Raw genomic sequence first — 20,583 nt, 5'->3', positions numbered from 1 at the left:
TTGGCTGTTGAGGAATTTTTTCTTTTCCTTTGAAATTTGGGCAAATTTGCTCTTTGTTTCTGGGCTTGAAGGGGAGCCAACCGATGTGCGTCTGCTCAGCTCATCACCAGTAACTGGTACTTGGAAGTCAGCTTTTCTTTTATGCACACCAACGTTATGTTCCTCGTTGTACTCTCTCTTTCCCCATTTTTCTTTAGTTCACTTTCCTTTTCTTCTCTTTCTCTCAGGCGGAGGTTGGTGAACTTGGTCTTCCTGGTCTAGCTGCCTGCCTGGATTGGAGCTCCACACTGGCCTGGCTTGGGCCCCGCTTGAATTTGTCGGCAGCTCTGCTCCCTCGCCTCAATCCTCGGGCCCCTGACTGCACAACCGGTTTTCCTATTGAGGACTTCCAACTTTTTTTAATGTAAAAAAGAAAGAAAGAGAAAAACTTTTTTTCCCTTCGATCGGGCCGATAGCCCAAAGTGCCGGCACCTGCGCTGGAGACACCCGAGATGCAGCCACTACGCCATGACACCACCTCTACATGCAAAGTTGGCCCGCTGCACCTCAGGTACTCTCTCTCTTCTTCCGACTTTCTGGTCGCTCATCCAATGGTCCTATCTTTTTTACCACGGCTTTGGCACCATGGCTGGCTCTGATGTTCAGAAGGGAGGGTCAAAGCGCAGAAGAGTAATAGTAATAGGGGACTCTATAGTCAGGGGCACAGATAGGCGCTTCTGTGGACGTGAAAGAGACTCCAGGATGGTATGTTGCCTCCCTGGTGCCAGGGTCCAGGATGTCTCCAAACAGGTAGAGGGCATCCTGAAGGGGGAGGGCAAACAGGCAGAGGTCGTTGTATATATTGGTACTAATGACATAGGCAGGAAGGGGCATTAGGTCCTGCAGCAGTAGTTCAGGAAGCTAGGCAGAAAGTTAAAAGACAGGACCTCTAGGGTTGTAATCTCGGGATTACTCCCTGTGCCACGTGCCAGTGAGGCTAGAAATAGGAAGATAGATCAGCTAAACACATGGCTAAACAGCTGGTGTAGGAGGGAGGGTTTCCGTTATCTGGACCACTGGGAGCTCTTCCGGGGCAGGTGTGACCTATATAAGAAGGACGGGTTGTATCTAAACTGGAGAGGCATAAATATCCTGGCCGCGAGGTTTGCTAGTGTCACACGGGAGGGTTTAAACTAGTATGGTAGGGGGGTGGGCACGGGAACAATAGGTCAGAAGGTGAGAGCATTGAGGGAGAACTAGGGAATAGGGACAGTGTGGCTCTGAGGCAGAGCAGACAGGGAGAAGTTGCTGAACACAGCGGGTCTGGTGGCCTGAAGTGCATATGTTTTAATGCAAGAAGTATTACGGGTAAGGCAGATGAACTTAGAGCTTGGATTAGTTCTTGGAATTAGGATGTTGTTGCCATTACAGAGACCTGGTTGAGGGAAGGGCAGGATTGGCAGTTAAACGTTCCAGGATTTAGATGTTTCAGGCGGGATAGAGGGGGATGTAAAAGAGGTGGCGGAGTTGCACTACTGGTTAGGGAGGATATTACAGCTGTACTACGGGAGGACACCTCAGAGGGCAGTGAGGCTATATGGGTAGAGATCAGGAATAAGAAGGGTGCAGTCACAATGTTGGGGGTTTACTACAGGCCTCCCAACAGCCAGCGGGAGATAGAGGAGCAGATAGGTAGACAGATTTTGGAAAAGAGTAAAAACAACAGGGTTGTGGTGATGGGAAACTTCAACTTCCCCAATATTGACTGGGACTCACTTAGTGCCAGGGGCTTAGACGGGGCAGAGTTTGTAAGGAGCATCCAGGAGTGCTTCTTAAAACAATATGAAGACAGTCCAACTAGGGAAGGGGGCGGTACTGGACCTGGCATTGGGGAATGAGCCCGGCCAGGTGGTAGACGTTTCAGTAGGGGAGCATTTCGGGAACAGTGACCACAATTCAGTAAGTTTTAAAGTGCTGGTGGACAAGGATAAGAGTGGTCCTAGGGTGAATGTGCTAAATTGGGGGAAGGCTAATTATAACAATATTAGGCGGGAACTGAAGAACCTAGATTGGGAGTGGATGTTTGAGGGCAAATCAACATCTGACATGTGGGAGGCTTACAAGTGTCATTGACAGGAATTCAGGACCGGCATGTTCCTGTGAGGAAGAAGGATAAATACATCAATTTTCGGGAACCTTGGATAATGAGAGATATTGTCTGCCTCGTCAAAAATAAAAAGGAGGCATTTGTCAGGGCTAAAAGGCAGGGAACAGACGAAGCCTGTGTGGAATATAAGGAAAGTAGGAAGGAACTTAAGCAAGGAGTCAGGAGGGCTAGAAGGGGTCACGAAAAGTCATTGGCAAATAGTGTTAAGGAAAATCCCAAGGCTTTTTACACGTACATAAAAAGCAAGAGGGTAGCCAGGGAAAGGGTTGGCCCACTGAAGGATAGGCAATGGAATCTATGTGTGGAGCCAGAGGAAATGGGCGAGGTACTAAATGAATACTTTGCATCAGTATTCACCAAAGAGAAGGAATTGGTCGATGTTGAGTCTGGAGAAGGGTGTGTAGATAGCCTGGGTCACATTGAGATCCAAAAAGACGAGGTGTTGGGCGTCTTAAAAAATATTAAGGTAGATAAGTCCCCAGGGCCTGATGGGATCTACCCCAGAATACTGAAGGAGGCTGGAGAGGAAATTGCTCAGGCCTTGACAGAAATCTTTGGATCCTCACTGTCTTCAGGTGATGTCCCGGAGGACTGGAGAATAGCCAATGTTGTTCCTCTGTTTAAGAAGGGTAGCAAGGATAGTCCAGGGAACTACAGGCCGGTGAGCCTTACTTCAGTGGTAGAGAAATTACTGGAGAGAATTTTTCGAGACAGGATCTACTCCCATTTGGAAGCAAATGGACGTATTAGTGAGAGGCAGCATGGTTTTGTGAAGGGGAGGTCGTGTCTCACTCACTTGATAGAGTTTTTCGAGGAGGTCACAAAGATGATTGATGCAGGTAGGGCAGTGGATGTTGTCTTTTTGGACTTCAGTAAGGCCTTTGACAAGGTCCCTCATGGTAGACTAGTACAAAAGGTGAAGTCACATGGGATCAGGGGTGAGCTGGCAAGGTGGATACAGAACTGGCTAGGCCATAGAAGGCAGAGAGTAGCAATGGACGGATGCTTTTCTAATTGGAGGGCTGTGACCAGCTGTGTTCCGCAGGGATCAGTGCTGGGACCTTTGCTGTTTGTAGTATATATAAATGATTTGGAGGAAAATGTAACTGGTCTGATTAGTAAGTTTGCAGACGACACAAAGGTTGGTGGCATTGCGGATAGCGATGAGGACTGTCAGAGAATACAGCAGGATTTAGATTGTTTGGAGACGTGGGCGGAGAGATGGCAGATGGAGTTTAATCCGGACAAATGTGAGGTAATGCATTTTGGAAGGTCTAATGCAGGTAGGGAATATACAGTGAATGGTAGAACCCTCAGGAGTATTGAAAGTCAGAGAGATCTAGGTGTGCAGGTCCACAGGTCACTGAAAGGGGCAACACAGGTGGAGAAGGTAGTCAAGAAGGCATACGGCATGCTTGCCTTCATTGGCCGGGGCATTGAGTATAAGAATTGGCAAGTCATGTTGCAGCTGTATAGAACCTTAGTTAGGCCACACTTGGAGTATAGTGTTCAATTCTGGTCGCCACACTACCAGAAGGATGTAGAGGCTTTAGAGAGGGTGCAGAAGAGATTTACAGAACGTTGCCTGGTATGGAGGGCATTAGCTATGAGGAGCGGTTGAATAAACTCGGTTTGTTCTCACTGGAACGACGGAGGTTCAGGGGTGACCTGTTAGAGGTCTACAAAATTATGAGGGGCATAGACAGAGTGGATAGTCAGAGGCTTTTCCCCAGGGTAGAGGGGTCAATTACTAAGGGGCATAGGTTTAAGGTGAGAGGGGCAAGGTTTAGAGTAGATGTACGAGGCAAGTTTTTTTACACAGAGGGTAGTGGGTGCCTGGAACTCGCTACCAGAGGAGGTGGTGGAAGCAGGGACGATAGTGACATTTAAGGGGCATCTTGACAAATACATGAATAGAGTGGGAATAGAGGGATACGGACCCAGGAAGTGGAGAAGATTGTAGTTTAGTCGGGCAGCATGGTCGGCACGGGCTTGGAGGGCCGAAGGGCCTGTTCCTCTGTTGTACATATCTTTGTTCTTTGTTCTTTGTACTCACTATACTCCGGTAAGTGCCTTCCGATGCCGAGTTGTTATCTTTTCAAGCTGTTTTGATTGGCCTTTGCACTTAGAAAATGGTATTTTTAACGGAGGGCCTCCACATGCATGCTACCCCCTCTGAGCTCAGGCCCCATCCCTCTCCTGTTCCAAATATTTCAACATTCGCGCAGAGCTAAGTGCAGCGGTTTTCTGCTCAGGGAAAACAGGATTGTCATACCACAATCTCGAAAATCCATGATTCTACAGAAGATTCATGAGAGGCACTTAGGCATAGAAAATGCCAACAAAGAGCTAGAGAAATGGTATACTGGCCAGGCATCAATCAAGATATTCAGATCATGATAGAAAATTGTGCAACTTGTCAGAATTTCAGTACAAACAATGAAAACAACCAATGCAAATGGACAAATTAATAATGATTCCATGGCAGAAAGTGGGAATGGATCTGTTCTATCTGGCAGGAAAAGAATACCTGTTAGTGATGGACTATTTCTCTAACTTTCCAGAAATGGTACAACTAGCCAACTCATCAGCCAGGTGTGCCATCAAACATACCAAGGACATTTTTGCTGGCCATGGAATACTTCAAATTGTCACGAGCGACAATGGCCCATGTTTTAGCAGTCATGACGGTAAAGAATTTGCACAGAGCTATGATTTTTGACATATTACTTTTAGTCCTCTTTATCTGCAATCCAATGGGAAGGCTGAAAAAGGTGTTCACATTGTGAAGCAGCTACTCAAACAAGCTATCGACAGTTGGGAAGTTCCATATCTTGGGCGAAATTCTCCGTTATCGGCGGAAACTCCGCCGATCGGCGCAAAAAACGGCGCAAATCCCACTTGCGTCACGTCATAAAAATGGGCCGATAGTCTGCGGCCCGAAATGGGCTAGCAGCGACGTAACGGGATCCGCGCTTGCGCAGTGGTTCACGCCGTGCAGCGTCATACGCGCTGCACGGCGTGACGGCTCATAAGGCCGCGCAGCTCCCCCCCACCCGACCGGAACAGCCGACCGCAACACCCGACTTGATGGCTGGCCGTCGCTCAGCCCCGAGGTTCGAGTCACGCGATGTGGAGGCGCTCCTGGATGCGGTGGAGCAGAGGAGGGACGCCCTGTATCCCGGGCACGGCCGCAGAGTTGCCCCACGCCACAGCCGGCGTCTGTGGAGGGAGGTGGCAGAGGCCGTCACCGCTGTGGCCCTAACACCACGGACAGGCACCCAGTGCCACAAGAAGGTGAACGACCTCGTCAGAGCAGGCAGGGTGAGCGTCCCCCATATCCCCTCTCCCCCATATCCCCCCCTCCCCCATATCCCCCCTCCCCATATCCCCCATATCCCCCCTCCCCCATATCCCCCCCTCCCCCATATCCCCCCTCCCCCATATCCCCCATATCCCCCCTCCCCCATATCCCCCCCTCCCCCATATCCCCCATATCCCCCCTCCCCCATATCCCCCATATTCCCCCCTCCCCCATATCCCCCCTCCCCCATATCCCCCCTCCCCCATATCCCCCATATTCCCCCCTCCCCCATATCCCCCCTCCCCCATATCCCCCATATCCCCCCTCCCCCATATCCCCCCTCCCCCTTATCCCCCCTCCCCCATATCCCCCCTCCCCCATATCCCCCATATCCCCCCTCCCCCATATCCCCTCCTCCCCCATATCCCCCCTCCCCCATATCCCCCATATTCCCCTCTCCCCATATCCCCCCCTCCCCCATATCCCCCATATTCCCCTCTCCCCATATCCCCCCTCCCCCATATCCCCCCTCCCCCTTATCCCCCCTCCCCCATATCCCCCCTCCCCCATATCCCCCATATCCCCCCTCCCCCATATCCCCCCTCCCCCATATCCCCCCTCCCCCATATCCCCCATATTCCCCTCTCCCCCATATCCCCCCTCCCCATATCCCCCCCTCCCCCATATCCCCCATATCCCCCTCCCCCATATCCCCCATATCCCCCCTCCCCCATATCCCCCCTCCCCCATATCCCCCCTCCCCCATATCCCCCATATTCCCCCCTCCCCCAGATCCCCCCTCCCCCATATCCCCCTCCCCATATCCCCCCTCCCCCATATCCCCCATATTCCCCCCTCCCCCATATCCCCCCCTCCCCCATATCCCCCATATTCCCCCCTCCCCCATATCCCCCCTCCCCCATATCCCCCTCCCCCATATTCCCCATATCCCCCCTCCCCTATATCCCCCATATTCCCCCCTCCCCCATATCCCCCCTCCCCATATCCCCCCTCCCCCATATCCCCCCTCCCCCATATCCCCCATATTCCCCCCTCCCCCATATCCCCCCCTCCCCATATCCCCCATATTCCCCCCTCCCCCATATTCCCCCTCCCCCATATCCCCCCTCCCCCATATCCCCCATATCCCCCCTCCCCCATATTCCCCATATCCCCCCTCCCCCATATCCCCCCTCCCACATATCCCCCCTCCCCCATATCCCCCATATCCCCCCCTCCCCCATATCCCCCTCCCCCATATCCCCCTCCACCATATCCCCCATATTCCCCCCTCCCCCATATCCCCCATATCCCCCCTCCCCCATATCCCCCATATCCCCCCTCCCCCATATCCCCCATATCCCCCCTCCCCCATATCCCCCATATCCCCCCTCCCCCATATCCCCCCTCCCCCATATCCCCCATATCCCCCCTCCCCCATATCCCCCCTCCCCCATATCCCCCATATCCCCAAGTGAATCCAGCCCTAACCTTAACCTCTGCAATGCACGCGCAACCGATGGCGTGCATTCATATACCTGCCTAACACTGTTGCCTTTTACCCCTGCCACCACCCCCCCCCCCCCCAGGAGAAGCGCGCACACAACAATAGGGAGCATGTGAGGACTGGAGGAGGGCCCGCTGATGAGAGGCCACTGACCGTACACGAGGAAAGGGCCCTGGAACTGGCTGGCGGACCTGAGGACCGGGAGGTTGCTGATGCAGAGGTCGGGGCCCCACGAGCAAGTGAGCCACCAACAGCCCGTCCCCATATCCCCCCTCCCCTATATCCCCCTCTCCCGTATCACCTGATCACTGCCTGATGTCTAACCATGCATGCTTCATTGTGTATCGCAGGACCAAACGTCCAGGCACCCATCCCCGCAGATGCAGACCGCCCGCAGGATGCCCCTCGGAGACCACGGGAGACGGAGAGACCCGCACCCTCCAGCATGCGACGCCCGCAGGATGCCCCTCCGAGACCACGGGAGACGGAGAGACCCTCACCCTCCAGCATGCGACGCCCGCAGGATGCCCCTCGGAGACCACGGGAGACGGAGAGACCCGCACCCTCCAGCATGCGACGCCCGGAGGATGCCCCTCGGAGACCACGGGAGACGGAGAGACCCGAACCCTCCAGCATGCGACGCCCGCAGGATGCCCCTCGGAGACCACGGGAGACGGAGAGACCCGAACCCTCCAGCATGCGACGCCCGCAGGATGCCCCTCGGAGACCACGGGAGACGGAGAGACCCGAACCCTCCAGCATGCGACGCCCGCAGGATGCCCCTCGGAGACCACGGGAGACGGAGAGACCTGGAGCAACAGGGAGACGACACCCCCGTCACGTGCGGGAGCGACCACCCAGCGATGAGGGGGGCAGCCACAGGCCCCCGTCACATCCGAGCCAGGACACCACTACCCAGGACACCACTATCCAGGACACCCCTACCCGGGACACCACTACCCAGGACACCCCTACCCGGGACACCACTACCCGGGACAGCACTACCCGGGACACCCCTACCCGGGACAGCACTACCCGGGACAGCACTACCCAGGACACCCCTACCCGGGAAGACAAAATACCGGACAGTGACTCAGAGTGGATGGGTGGAGACGAACCCCCACCCCAAAGTGCCATGGACTCAGAGTGGGACGAAGAGCACGACACAACGCCACTGCTGTCACCAACACCCTCCACCATCGCAGAAACACTCACCACGGTTGGGCACTTTAGTGATGAGGCATCTGGTACACTCACTGGTGCGCACAACACAGCCGTCCCGGTACAGCAGGTGGAGGTAGGAGCAGCAGAGGGACCGGGCGGTCGGAGGGCAGCCCAGGCCGAGCGAACATCTGCCGCCCAGATGGATCCCGGGTTCCTGCAGTTACCACACCCACACATAGATCCGATGCAACCACCGACACGGAGACGAGCGAATAGGGTGACGGGTGGCTTGCGGCGGCTGCGGTCGCAGGTGGAGGAGTCCACCCGCGTCCAGGAGCTGGGAGTGGTCCCGGTCATGCGTGCCACCCAGGCTGACACCGCACGGGTGGCGTCCGCGGTGGAGGCAATGGGTGCGACGGTGTCAGACATGGGGAACGGTTTGCGAGGCCTGGGGCCTTCCGTGCAGGCGGCGTCTGTGGCCCAGGAAATGGCTGCCCTCTCACAGGAGGCCATGAGCCAGTGCCAGCGCCAGATGGCAGAGGCGCTCAACGCCATAGCCCAGTCTCAGCAGGCCATGGCCCAGTCTCAGCAGGCCATAGCCCAGTCTCTGCAGGCCATGGCCCAGTCTCTGCAGGCCATGGCCCAGTCTCAGCAGGCCATCGCTGAGGGCATCGGCGCCAGTGGCCATGTGCGAGCTGGCGTCGCACTGTCGCAGACAGGGTTCGACAACCCCCTGGGCTCCATGGCTGCAAACCTGCAGACCCCTGTCGATACCAGCACGGGCCTCCAGGACTGGCAGCGCCAGATGTCGGGGGCACGTCGGATGGCCAGTCCGTTCGCATCCCCCACCCATGTAGAGGCCTGGGGGCCATCGGGCACCCCGAGGGAGGAGGAGGTGGTGTGGTCCGTCCCGGCTCCCTCTGTAGGGGAGGTCCCGGTACACCGCGACACCTCGGACTCCCCCCCTTCCGTCCCAGGTGCATCGGGTGGGCAACGGGCAGGACAGGCTGGCAGCTCGCCATCCCAGTCGCCCGGGCCGCAGCCTGGCCCATCTAGGCCAGGACGCCCCAGGAAACGGCCGCCAAAGGGATCCAGTGTCAGAGGGCAGGAATCACAGGAGTCCACCTCCAGTTCTGCTGTACCGTCTGGGGAACCACGTAGACGTAGTCAAAGGGCCCGTAAGGCCAAACAATTAGACACTGAGTAAGTTGGCACGGGTGCAGGGCACAGATGAGTTTTAGGCGCTAGGGCAAGTGCATGAACTCCTTTGGTTATTAAAGTCAATGTTACACCTACCGAAGCTGCCTTTGTGCTCTGTCCAAAGTGTGCGGGGGTGTCATGTACGTTGAGCGCAAGTGTGTGTGTGAGGGGTGGTCTTACCTCAGCCCCAGGTGAGTCTGCCCCCTTCCCCCTGGGCCGCCATCAACATCCCCCGGGCAGAGGACGGGACCGTGCGCTGCAGTGTCACAGCCGCATGCAGGGATGGTCCGGGTGGATGGTGGTACTGTGGCCATGGGTCAGACATAGTCCAACGATGTAGAGCCAGGAGCTCATCGGAGGCGGGTTGTCATCATTCTCCATGGCCTGCGATAGACACGCGTCCACCCGCAACTGGGTGAGCCCGGCCCGTTGTGCCGCCGGTGGATCGGCAATTGGGAGTGGGGGGGTGGTGTGCATGCGGGTGGGGTGTGTGGGGTTGGGGAGGGGGGTGAGGGTGCTGGGTGGGTGGATGGGTGGGGGGTGTGGGTGGTCGGCGGTTGTCATGGTGAGCGGTCTGTGGCCATACTACCCGATTCCCACGCCCATCTAGTCAGTGAAGCGGGCGTCTATCAGTCTGTCCCGTGCCCGCTGGGCCAGCCGGTAACGGTGGACAGCCACCCGTCTGTGTCTACCCCGTCTGCCCTGACCATTGCCCCCATCCCCCTCATCTGGGGAGGACTGGGCCTCTTCCTGCTGCTCCTCCACTCCGCCCTCCTCTGCCTGCGGCACATCGCCCCTCTGCTGGGCTATGTTGTGCAGGACGCAGCACACCACAATGATGCGGCCGACCCTATCTGACCGATACTGGAGGGCGCCCCCAGAGAGGTCCAGGCACCTGAAACGCATCTTCAGCACGCCAAAGCACCTCTCGATCACTCCCCTTGTCGCTACATGGGCATCATTGTAGCGGTTCTCCGCCTCATTGCGTGGCCTCCGTATAGGCGTCATCAGCCACGATCGCAATGGGTAGCCCCTGTCGCCCAGCAACCAGCCCCTCAGCCGGGGATGGCGTCCCTCGTACATGCCGGGGATGGATGACCGCGACAACACGAATGAGTCGTGTACACTGCCTGGGTAACGGGCGCAGACGTGCAGGATCATCATGCGGTGGTCGCAGACCACCTGTACGTTCATCGAATAGGTCCCCTTCCTATTAGTGAACACGGCCCTGTTATCTGCAGGTGGCCGCACGGCGACGTGCATCCCATCGATCACGCCCTGGACCATGGGGAACCCGGCAATGGCAGAGAAGCCCACGGCCCGGGCATCTTGGCTGGCCCGGTCCACGGGGAAGCGGATGTAGCGGTGCGCCATGGCATAAAGGGCATCTGTCACTGCCCGGATGCACCGATGCACCGATGTCTGCGATATGCCGGACAGGTCCCCACTCGGTGCCTGGAATGACCCCGTTGCATAAAAGTTCAGGGCCACCGTAACCTTGACGGACACGGGGAGAGGGTGTCCCCCGCCAGTGCCACGCGGTGACAGGTGTGCCAGCAGGTGGCAGATGTGTGCCACGGTTTCCCGGCTCATCCGGAGTCTCCTCCTGCATTCCCGGTCCGTGAGGTCCTGGTATGACTGCCGGGGCCGGTACACACGGGGCGCCCTCGGGTGCCTCCGTTGCCGTGGGGCCGCGACGTCCTCCTCCCCCTCCTCGTCCTGTCGGTCAGGTGTCCCTCCAGCCTGGGCGGCTGCCGCCTGCCCCCCTGCGGCAGCCTGCGCCGCCTCTCTGGCACGCTCCTCCTCCTCCTCCTCCTCCTCATCCAGGGCAACATAGACATGAGCGGCTGCCACCACGGCGGCCAACATCGCTGGATGATCTGAAAACATGACGACCTGGTGGGGGGGAGGGGAACGACGACATGTCATCATTGCCCATATCCCCTCCTCCCCCAGCCAGGTGGCATGGACCGCATGGGTCCAACTGTTGGAGGCTGGCACCTGGCCAGGTGGACCAACTCATTTGCCCTCCCATCACCCACCCCGGCACGGACCCCCCCCCCCCCCCAACCTCCACCCCGGCACGGACCCCCTCCCCAACCTCCACCCCGGCACGGACCCCCTCCCCAACCCCCAACCTCCACCCCAGCACGGAGCCCCCCCCAACCTCCACCCCGGCACGGAACCCCTCCCCAACCCCCAACCTCCACCCCAGCACGGACCCCCCCCCAACCTCCACCCCGGCACGGAACCCCTCCCCAACCCCCAACCTCCACCCCGGCACGGACCCCCTCCCCAACCTCCACCCCGGCACGGACCCCCTCCACAACCCCCAACCTCCACCCCGGCACGGACCCCCTCCCCAACCTCCACCCCGGCACGGACCCCCCCCCCCAACCTCCACCCCGGCACGGGCCCCCTCCCCAACCCCCAACCTCCACCCCGGCACGGACCCCCTCCCCAACCCCCAACCTCCACCCCAGCACGGACCCCCCCCCAACCTCCACCCCGGCACGGAACCCCTCCCCAACCCCCAACCTCCACCCCAGCACGGACCCCCCCCCCCCAACCTCCACCCCGGCACGGACCCCCCCCCCAACCTCCACCCCGGCACGGAACCCCTCCCCAACCCCCAACCTCCACCCCAGCACGGACCCCCCCCCCAACCTCCACCCCGGCACGGACCCCCTCCACAACCCCCAACCTCCACCCCGGCACGGACCCCCTCCCCAACCTCCACCCCGGCACGGACCCCCCCCCCAACCTCCACCCCGGCACGGAACCCCTCCCCAACCCCCAACCTCCACCCCAGCACGGACCCCCCCCCCCAACCTCCACCCCGGCACGGACCCCCTCCACAACCCCCAACCTCCACCCCGGCACGGACCCCCTCCCCAACCCCCAACCTCCACCCCAGCACGGACCCCGCCCCCCCAACCTCCACCCCGGCACGGACCCCCTCCACAACCCCCAACCTCCACCCCGGCACGGACCCCCTCCCGGCACTCCCCCGGAGCCCAGCCTACTCTAACCACCCCCCCCCCCCCCCCGCCGCACACACACATAAGCCGAGACACACCTCTCCTCAGGCAATCAGTCTGCGGCCACGCCATTTCCTGCCCAGAGCCAACCCCCCAGGCCGTCACTCACCTCCTCGCTGGTCGGCGTGAGCCTGGAGCACCGGGTCACGCCGATGAAAAGGAGGTTTGATTGACGTCGACGTGAACGGTCATCACGTCGACGGGACTTCGGCCCATCCGGAAGGGAGAATATCGGCAGGCCGAAAATCGGCTGCCTTGCGCAGACCCGTGACATTCTCCGCGGCAGCGGCGCCATTAACGCCCCGCCGACTTTTCTCCCTTCGGAGACTTCGGCGGGGGCGGGGGCGGGATTCACGGCGGCCAACGGCCATTCTCCGACCCGGCGGGGGGTCGGAGAATGACGCCCCTGGTGTTACTTAGCTATAGAGTAGCACCATTGATTAATGGGTTATCACCTTCACAATTGCTAATGAATTGACAACTCAGAATTACCGTACCATATCTCTGACAGGAACCAATTAATCGAAACCTTCTGAAGAAGCTCACATTTCAAAAAAGGAGGCAGAAGAGGTATTGTGATAAATCGACAAGATGTCATCAAACATACCAAGGACATTTTTGCTTGTCATGGAATACCTCAAATTGTCACGAATGACAGTGGCCCATGTTTTAGCAGTCATGACTGGAAAGAAGCTCACATTTCAAAAAAGGAAGCAGAAGAGGTATTGTGATAGATCGACAAGATGTCAGCAACCATTAGCAAAGAATGACACAGTTAGGGTAGAAGATCCTGATGAAATGGATGGTTGAGGTGTGCAAAGGTAATACAACCATCAGGTCCGCAGTCATACATCATCGTCACCGATGAAGGGCAAGTTCTAAGAAGAAACAGGAGAGCCTTTCTGAAGGTTCAGCAACCCCTTGCTTCAGAACCACCAGATGATGTTGAAAGTAATCTCAGGACAAATGAACAAACGGTACCCCAGCACACAGAAACAGAGCAAGCTGAAGATGTGCAAAGTATAGAAACACAGCAAGAACCATCTTCAACAATAGTTGAGAACCAGCCAAACTCACAAGTTCAACCAGTGCCTAGAAGGTTGACAAGACACAGAAGAAAGGTAGACAGATTAAATTTGTGATGGACTTTAAAATATGCAAATAATTAAAGCATTATGCAAATCATAGATATTGTATATTAAATTTAAAGAATGTATGTAAATATTGTTCATTTCCAAAGGAAAGGGTATGTGATGATAAGCAATAATGTAAATATTAATAGATATGACCTCCAACCAGCAAGTGGCAGTAAAAGAACAGCCACGTGACACTGTTACCTCACGGAGTCTGGAGATAGTCATCATAGTGGATAGTCATATTTGTGGTAGCTCTTAGATAATTTAATAATAGTAATATAGTAGTTAGTAGATTTTGATAGTTTTCTTATTGTTCCCTGACCCATGTTATTGTTCAACAATAAACATTCAACTAGTCACGAACTAGACTTACTCTAGTGCACTAATTCTATCCAGCCAAACACCAGAACGTAACATGGTACCAGGATTGGTTCTGAAGATATAAGAAGACCAGAGACCAAGATAACACAGAAGAAATAAAATAAAATTCTACTAACCACATGGAGTACTGACAGAATGACATATTCAATTCGTTTTTTATTATTTAAGATTCACTGACTCGATATAGAATACAAAATGTGACTCTTCTGTCATATGTTTCACCCTCCTATATTCCCTGTTTGTGTCATCAGGATGAATATTTTTACCCGCCGTGTCCTCAGATACTTGTTGCACTGAAAAATCCAAACTCCATTGTGTTCATTCTGCGCTTCATTTTCTGAAGACAGTTTGCCTTTGCTGAATTCTAATAATTCAAATTGTATCAAATGATGGCAGGTCTTCCAAGCAATCAACTTGCTACTTTGAGCTCTGGGGCTTTGCCTTGCATTAAGAGTAAAATCACTGTCCGGCAGTTTGCATCTTTCCCAAGTATTCAACAAGTTTCCGGTGAAGGGATCTGGTTTTGTTGTTATTTGTTTACTTGCTGAAATTCAAAGCTTCCCAAATGAACTTCCCAATCTCCAAAACAGAATGATTCCCATATAATCTGCTAGTTGGAGAGTCACTCCACCATTACTGCCTTCACCTCCGGGAACTGAACACACACCAGAGACAGGTCTGCCTGAGTTAGCTACCTCCAGACTTGCATTGTTTGAGTTGAAGGTGGGTGGGGTCAGGAGGGCATTGATGTCATTGGGGGTGGGGCTTAATGCCAATGGGGGTGGGGCTTGATGTCATTGGGTGGAACTTGATGTCATTGGAGGCAAATCACCACGTCACCAGAGGGAGGGACGTGTCACAGGGGCCCTAAAAACAGAGAGGGTGCAGGGCCCCCAAAAGTGCAAGTCCGCTTCTGGTCAAGAGGTGAACTACTTGCCATGAGTCTCTGACCTGCTCTTGGAGCCATAGTATTTAGTTGAGTTCAGTTTCTGGTCACTGGTAAACCCAGGATGTTGATTGTGGGGTTTCAGTGATGGTAATGCCATTGAATGTCATGGGGTGATGGTTAGATTCTCCTTGTTGAAGATGGTCCTTGCCTGGCACCTGTGTGGTCTGAATATTACGACTTGTCAGCCCAAGCCTGGAAACTGTCCAGGTCTTGCTGTATTTGGACATGGATGTTTCAGTGTCTGAAGAGCTGCTAATGGTGCTGAACATTGTACACTCATCAGTGAAAAGCCCATTTTTGACTTTACAATGAAAGGGAGGTCATGGATGGAGCAGTTGGAGATGGCTGGTCCTAGGACACTCCCCTGAAGAACTCCTGCAGTGACATCCTGAAACTGAGATGTTTGATCTCCAACGACTAGAACCATCTTCATTTGTGCTAGGTAAGAATCCAAACCAGAGAGAGGTTTCCGACTGATTCCCATTGACACCACGTTTCCTAGGGCTCCTAGGTGGCACACTCAGTCAAATGCTGCCTCAATGACAAGGGCAATCACTCTCATCTCAGCCCTGGAGTTCTGGCCAATTGCAATTACAGGTAGCCAGACAATCACCTGAAGTTGCTGGAGCCCTTCTTTAAATATGTGGATCAAGCTCTTATGACATAAATGGAGCCCAACTGCAAAATTGGACTGAAGCCTGAGTAGGGAGCAATGGTGGCTTCCTCTCCAATCCTTAGCTGTTGGAACGTGGATCCAGGGCCAGAAAAGCTCCAGAGAGGTATGTTCTTTTACAAAAAAATAAATGTCCTTGTCAGCCAGGCAGATCAGGAGTATAAAGATGCTTACAATGGTACTCTATTGCAAGGAACCAGCCAACAATTTAGTTTGTTTTAACTGAAATTTGTATTATGCTTTCTGATTGGATACTAGGTAGGTTTCAAAGAGAAACTTTCTGTGAAGTTTTTTCTGAGCTTTTTAAAAGGCCCACCTTGGTGCCGTGGGACTTTGTCCCAGTGCAAAGAACACAAAGGCTCTGCAGCCCTCACATTCCCTTCACCCTCCAAGCATTACCCATGCCCCATCAATGCCAACTCAAGACCCCACCCATCCTGTATGCCCCCTATGCCAAGCTCTGCCCTTTTTATTAGCCCCTCAGGCCCCTCATGTCCCCTATGCTAAGCTCTGGTATGTCCATGTACACTTTCTAGAACCAATGAACACCACAGTGTTTAGTAGAATATATTTTTTAAAAGCTTTGAAAAAATGTGATCCATTGCTAAGTTTCTCCAATTCTTGAAAGAAAAGTCTGGACTGCAAACGGGCAAAATCTTGGAAAGGTTTATAAGAGATAGGGTGCATAATCATCTGGAAAGGAATAATTTGATTAGACATAGTCAACACGGTTTTGTGAAGGGTAGGTCGTGCCTCACAAACTAATTGAGTTCTTTGAGCAAGTGACCAAACAGGTGGATGAGGGTAAAGCAGTTGATGTGGTGTATATGGATTTCAGTAAAGCGTTTGATAAGGTTCCCCACGGTAGGCTACAGCAGAAAATACGGAAGCATGGGATTCAGGGAGATTTAGCAGTTTGGATCAGAAATTGGCTAGCCGGAAGAAGACAAAGGGTGGTGGTTGATGGGAAGTGTTCAGACTGGAGTCCAGTTACTAGTGGTGTACCACAAGGATCTGTTTTGGGACCACTGCTGTTTGTCATTTTTATAAATGACCTGGAGGAGGGCGTAGAAGGATGGGTGAGTAAATTTGCAGATGACACTAAAGTCGGTGGAGTTGTGGACAGTGCGGAAGGATCTTACAAGTTACAGAGGGACATAGATAAGCTGCAGCGCTGGTCTGAGAGGTGGCAAATGGAGTTTAATGCAGAAAAGTGTGAGGTGATTCATTTTGGAAGGAATAACAGGAAGACTGAGTACTGGGCTAATGGTAAGATTCTTGGCAGTGTGGATGAGCAGAGAGATCGCGGTGTCCATGTACATAGATCACTGAAAGTTGCCACTCAGGTTGAGAGGGTTGTCAAGAAGGTGTACGGTGTGTTCGCTTTTATTGGTAGAGGGATTGAGTTTCGGAGCCATGAGGTCATGTTGCAGCTGTACAAAACTCTGGTGCGGCCGCATTTGGAGTATTGCGTGCAATTCTTGTCACTGCATTAGAGGAAGGATGTGGAAGCATTGGAAAGGGTGCAGAGGAGATTTACCAGAATGTTGCTTGGTATGGAGGGACGATCTTATGAGGAAAGGCTGAGGGACTTGGCCGAACTTGGTGGTCACTCGGCCGGTCGAGTGCAGAGAATCGCCGTGCTGGCGCCATTGGCGCCGATTCTCTGGTCGCCGGAGAATTGACGGCTCGGAGTCGGAGCGGCGTGGCGGGATTCGCACCCCCCCCGGATGATTCTCCGAAGATTCTCCGACCCGACATGGGATCGGGGAATCCCGCCCAGGATCTCAGCAGGGCATTTGAAACACACCCCATTTTGGCTGCTGAAAGGGCTTTAACCCACAGGGTGGCAGTCATGAATTGATGGAGTAGATGTAAATGCTGTTAAAGGGCAGACAGTGCCTGACATGATCAGAAAGTTTTTTTAAAAAATCCTCCACTCTTCAATCTTTAAATAAACAGATTGCAGCTGTCACTTAGAGATTTAAAAAAACCTCTGCTGGACTATTTTGATTGACAGGCTATGCTGCAGGTTGGAAAAAAAACTGTAGCATCCATTGTACAGATTCAAATGAGATTTCTGTTGACATTTCCCCAAGGGTTGTTATTGTGTCATTTGAATTTTTTCAAATTAATTGTTATGGTACGTGGGCTTCGCTGACTAGCCCAACGTTTGTTGCCCATTCCTAATTGCCCTTGGGAAGGTCGTGGTGAGCTGCCTTCTTGAAACGCTGCAGTCCATGTGGTGCAGCTATACCCACTGTGCTGTGAAGGAGCGAATTCCAGCATTTTGACCCAACGGCAGTGATATATTTTCAAGTCAGGATAATTGGAGGGGAACTCCCAGGTGGTGGTATTCCCATGTAACCATTGCCCCTGTCCTTCTAGATGGTAGTGGTCGTGGGTTTGGAAGATATTGACTTAGGCTGCTAGGCTGCATTCCAAGGGCTACCGTTGTCTCAGAAGTGCGATCTGAGTTCACAATTTGATTGACTGTTAAAAATGATCCTTTGGTGTGCAGTTTGAATCAAAGTTTATTTGTTATTATAGGAGATTCATCACTTGATATTTAAAAGCTGTGAATTGGTTCTATGTTCTTTTCACCGTCAAATTCGTAGGAGTGAGAAAGGTATTAGATTGTTAGAAGTTTAATTTTATTCTTGATTAATAAGGGAATCAGGGGTTACGGGGAGAAGGCAGGAGAACGGGGATCAGAAACATATCAGCTACCTTTTTTCTTGCAAAAAACAGTCTCTCAATTTGTAATGTGGAGATGCCGGCGTTGGACTGGGGTGAGCACAGTACGAAGTCTTACAACACCAGGTTAAAGTCCAACAGGTTTGTTTCGATGTCACTAGCTTTCGGAGCGCTGCTCCTTCCTCAGGTGAATGTAGTAGTAATTTGTAGTAATATCCAAAGTTGTGCCTAAACTGTCATAGGTCCAATTCTTTACTCATGTCTCAAAATTGATAAGATGAGGACATTTTTGTTTACTAAATTACATTTTATTATCAATAGTTTTCAAAAATAAATTTAGAGTACCCAATTATTTTCTTTCCATTTAATGGGCAATTTAGCGTGGCCTATCTACCTACCTTGCACATCTTTGGGTTTTGTGGGGATGAGACCCACGCAGACATGGGGAGAATGTGCAAACTCCACATGGACAATGACCCGGGGCTGGGATCGAGCCCGGGTCTTCGGCGCCTTGAGGGATCAGTGCTAACCACTGCGCCATTGTGCCGCCCATTTGCTTGTCAATAGTAACATCAAGTTATTTATTTGTTCTAGTAGAAAACAAAATTTAAATAGAACATTCTTTGCATTAAAATGTTGAAGAAATAATGAGATAATGACCAGAATTTTCCAGCCATTCCAGGCAGGTTTTCTCATGGTGGAGGTGGCTCACCATTGGCCACTGGTCGAACCTTCCTGTCCCATTGAAGTCTATGGTGGAAATCTACAGCATACACAGCACTTTTCAGAAAAAAGTATAATATTTGAATTCAGAAAGATTCCTCAAATGTACCTGCAGAGAGAGTGCATTTTTCGGCACTGCTTTTCCAACAATGCCTTGTTCTTTACGCTTTTTGAATTTTCTGAAATAATCCTGGATTAGGAAGGTGGCATAGAACTTCCCGACAGTAACTTCATCATCTGGAATATAAAGATGTTATATACTATGTTGCAGTTACGTTAAGTGTAGCAAATCATGAGCAAAACTATGTATGTTCATGCAGCGTCATTATGAGCAAATCTTCATATGTTCATACAGCTGAAGGAAACCTGCTATTTCTGATAGGTAAAAGGATCATTGATTTAGCCATTTTGTTATAAATACTAAAGCCAAGTTCAAAAATCATTTTTAAAATGGATCCCATCATAAGACTGCAAATATGATTAAACACAACCTCAGATTGCAAAAGCACACAGCTTGCAATAATAAAAGCGTAGAATTTGAAACATTTGCAGTCGAACTAGAAGCAAATGCAATATTTCTACTCCATATCTCAAAGTCAAATTGACATTATAGTTCATATGAACTGTCCATTGTTCAAATGAACAGAATCGCAGAGTTCAGCACATACCAGTTCAATGATAAGAGCAGAGTTTGCATTCCAACACACATTTAAGAATTCCACATGCAACATTTATATTAATTTTAAAAGTTCAACAAGATAATGTCGCACATTGAGGACTGACAACCCAATCATCAAATAAAATAGAACATAGAACATAGAACGATACAGCGCAGTACAGGCCCTTCGGCCCACGATGTTGCACCGAAACAAAAGCCATCGAACCTACACTATGCCATTATCATCCATATGTTTATCCAATAAACTTTTAAATGCCCTCAATGTTGGCGAGTTCACTACTGTTGCAGGTAGGGCATTCCACGGCCTCACTACTCTTTGCGTAAAGAACCTACCTCTGACCTCTGTCCTATATCTATTACCCCTCAGTTTAAAGCTATGTCCCCTCGTGCCAGCCATTTCCATCCGCGGGAGAAGGCTCTCACTGTCCACCCTATCTAACCCCCTGATCATTTTGTATGCCTCTATTAAGTCTCCTCTTAACCTTCTTCTCTCCAACGAAAACAACCTCAAGTCCATCAGCCTTTCCTCATAAGATTTTCCCTCCATACCAGGCAACATCCTGGTAAATCTCCTCTGCACCCGCTCCAAAGCCTCCACGTCCTTCCTATAATGCGGTGACCAGAACTGTAAGCAATACTCCAAATGCGGCCGTACCAGAGTTTTGTACAGCTGCAACATGACCTCCTGACTCCGGAACTCAATCCCTCTACCAATAAAGGCCAACACTCCATAGGCCTTCTTCACAATCCTATCAACCTGGGTGGCAACTTTCAGGGATCTATGTACATGGACACCTAGATCCCTCTGCTCATCCACACTTCCAAGAACTTTACCATTAGCCAAATATTCCGCATTCCTGTTATTCCTTCCAAAGTGAATCACCTCACACTTCTCTACATTAAACTCCATTTGCCACCTCTCAGCCCAGCTCTGCAGCTTATCTATGTCCCTCTGTAACCTGCTACATCCTTCCTCACTGTCG

General features: G+C 52.7%; 1 protein-coding gene across 5 annotated transcripts in view; it reads right to left on the bottom strand.

Moving 5' to 3' along the window:
• cacna1c (calcium channel, voltage-dependent, L type, alpha 1C subunit) overlaps positions 1–20,583 on the bottom strand; it is a 1,623,635-nt gene that overhangs the window by 117,899 nt on the left and 1,485,153 nt on the right. For all 5 annotated transcript variants that reach the window (XM_072484617.1, XM_072484613.1, XM_072484615.1 and 2 more), the window contains one exon: positions 19,031–19,158. In XM_072484617.1, the coding sequence (XP_072340718.1) occupies positions 19,031–19,158 (128 nt within the window). The remainder of the gene's footprint in view (positions 1–19,030; positions 19,159–20,583) is intronic.

The sequence above is a fragment of the Scyliorhinus torazame genome, chromosome 19 (assembly GCF_047496885.1).
Source record: "Scyliorhinus torazame isolate Kashiwa2021f chromosome 19, sScyTor2.1, whole genome shotgun sequence".
Taxonomy (NCBI): domain Eukaryota; kingdom Metazoa; phylum Chordata; class Chondrichthyes; order Carcharhiniformes; family Scyliorhinidae; genus Scyliorhinus; species Scyliorhinus torazame.
Note: the sequence above shows the minus strand (reverse complement) of the source record. Positions and strands in the feature narration are given on the sequence as shown.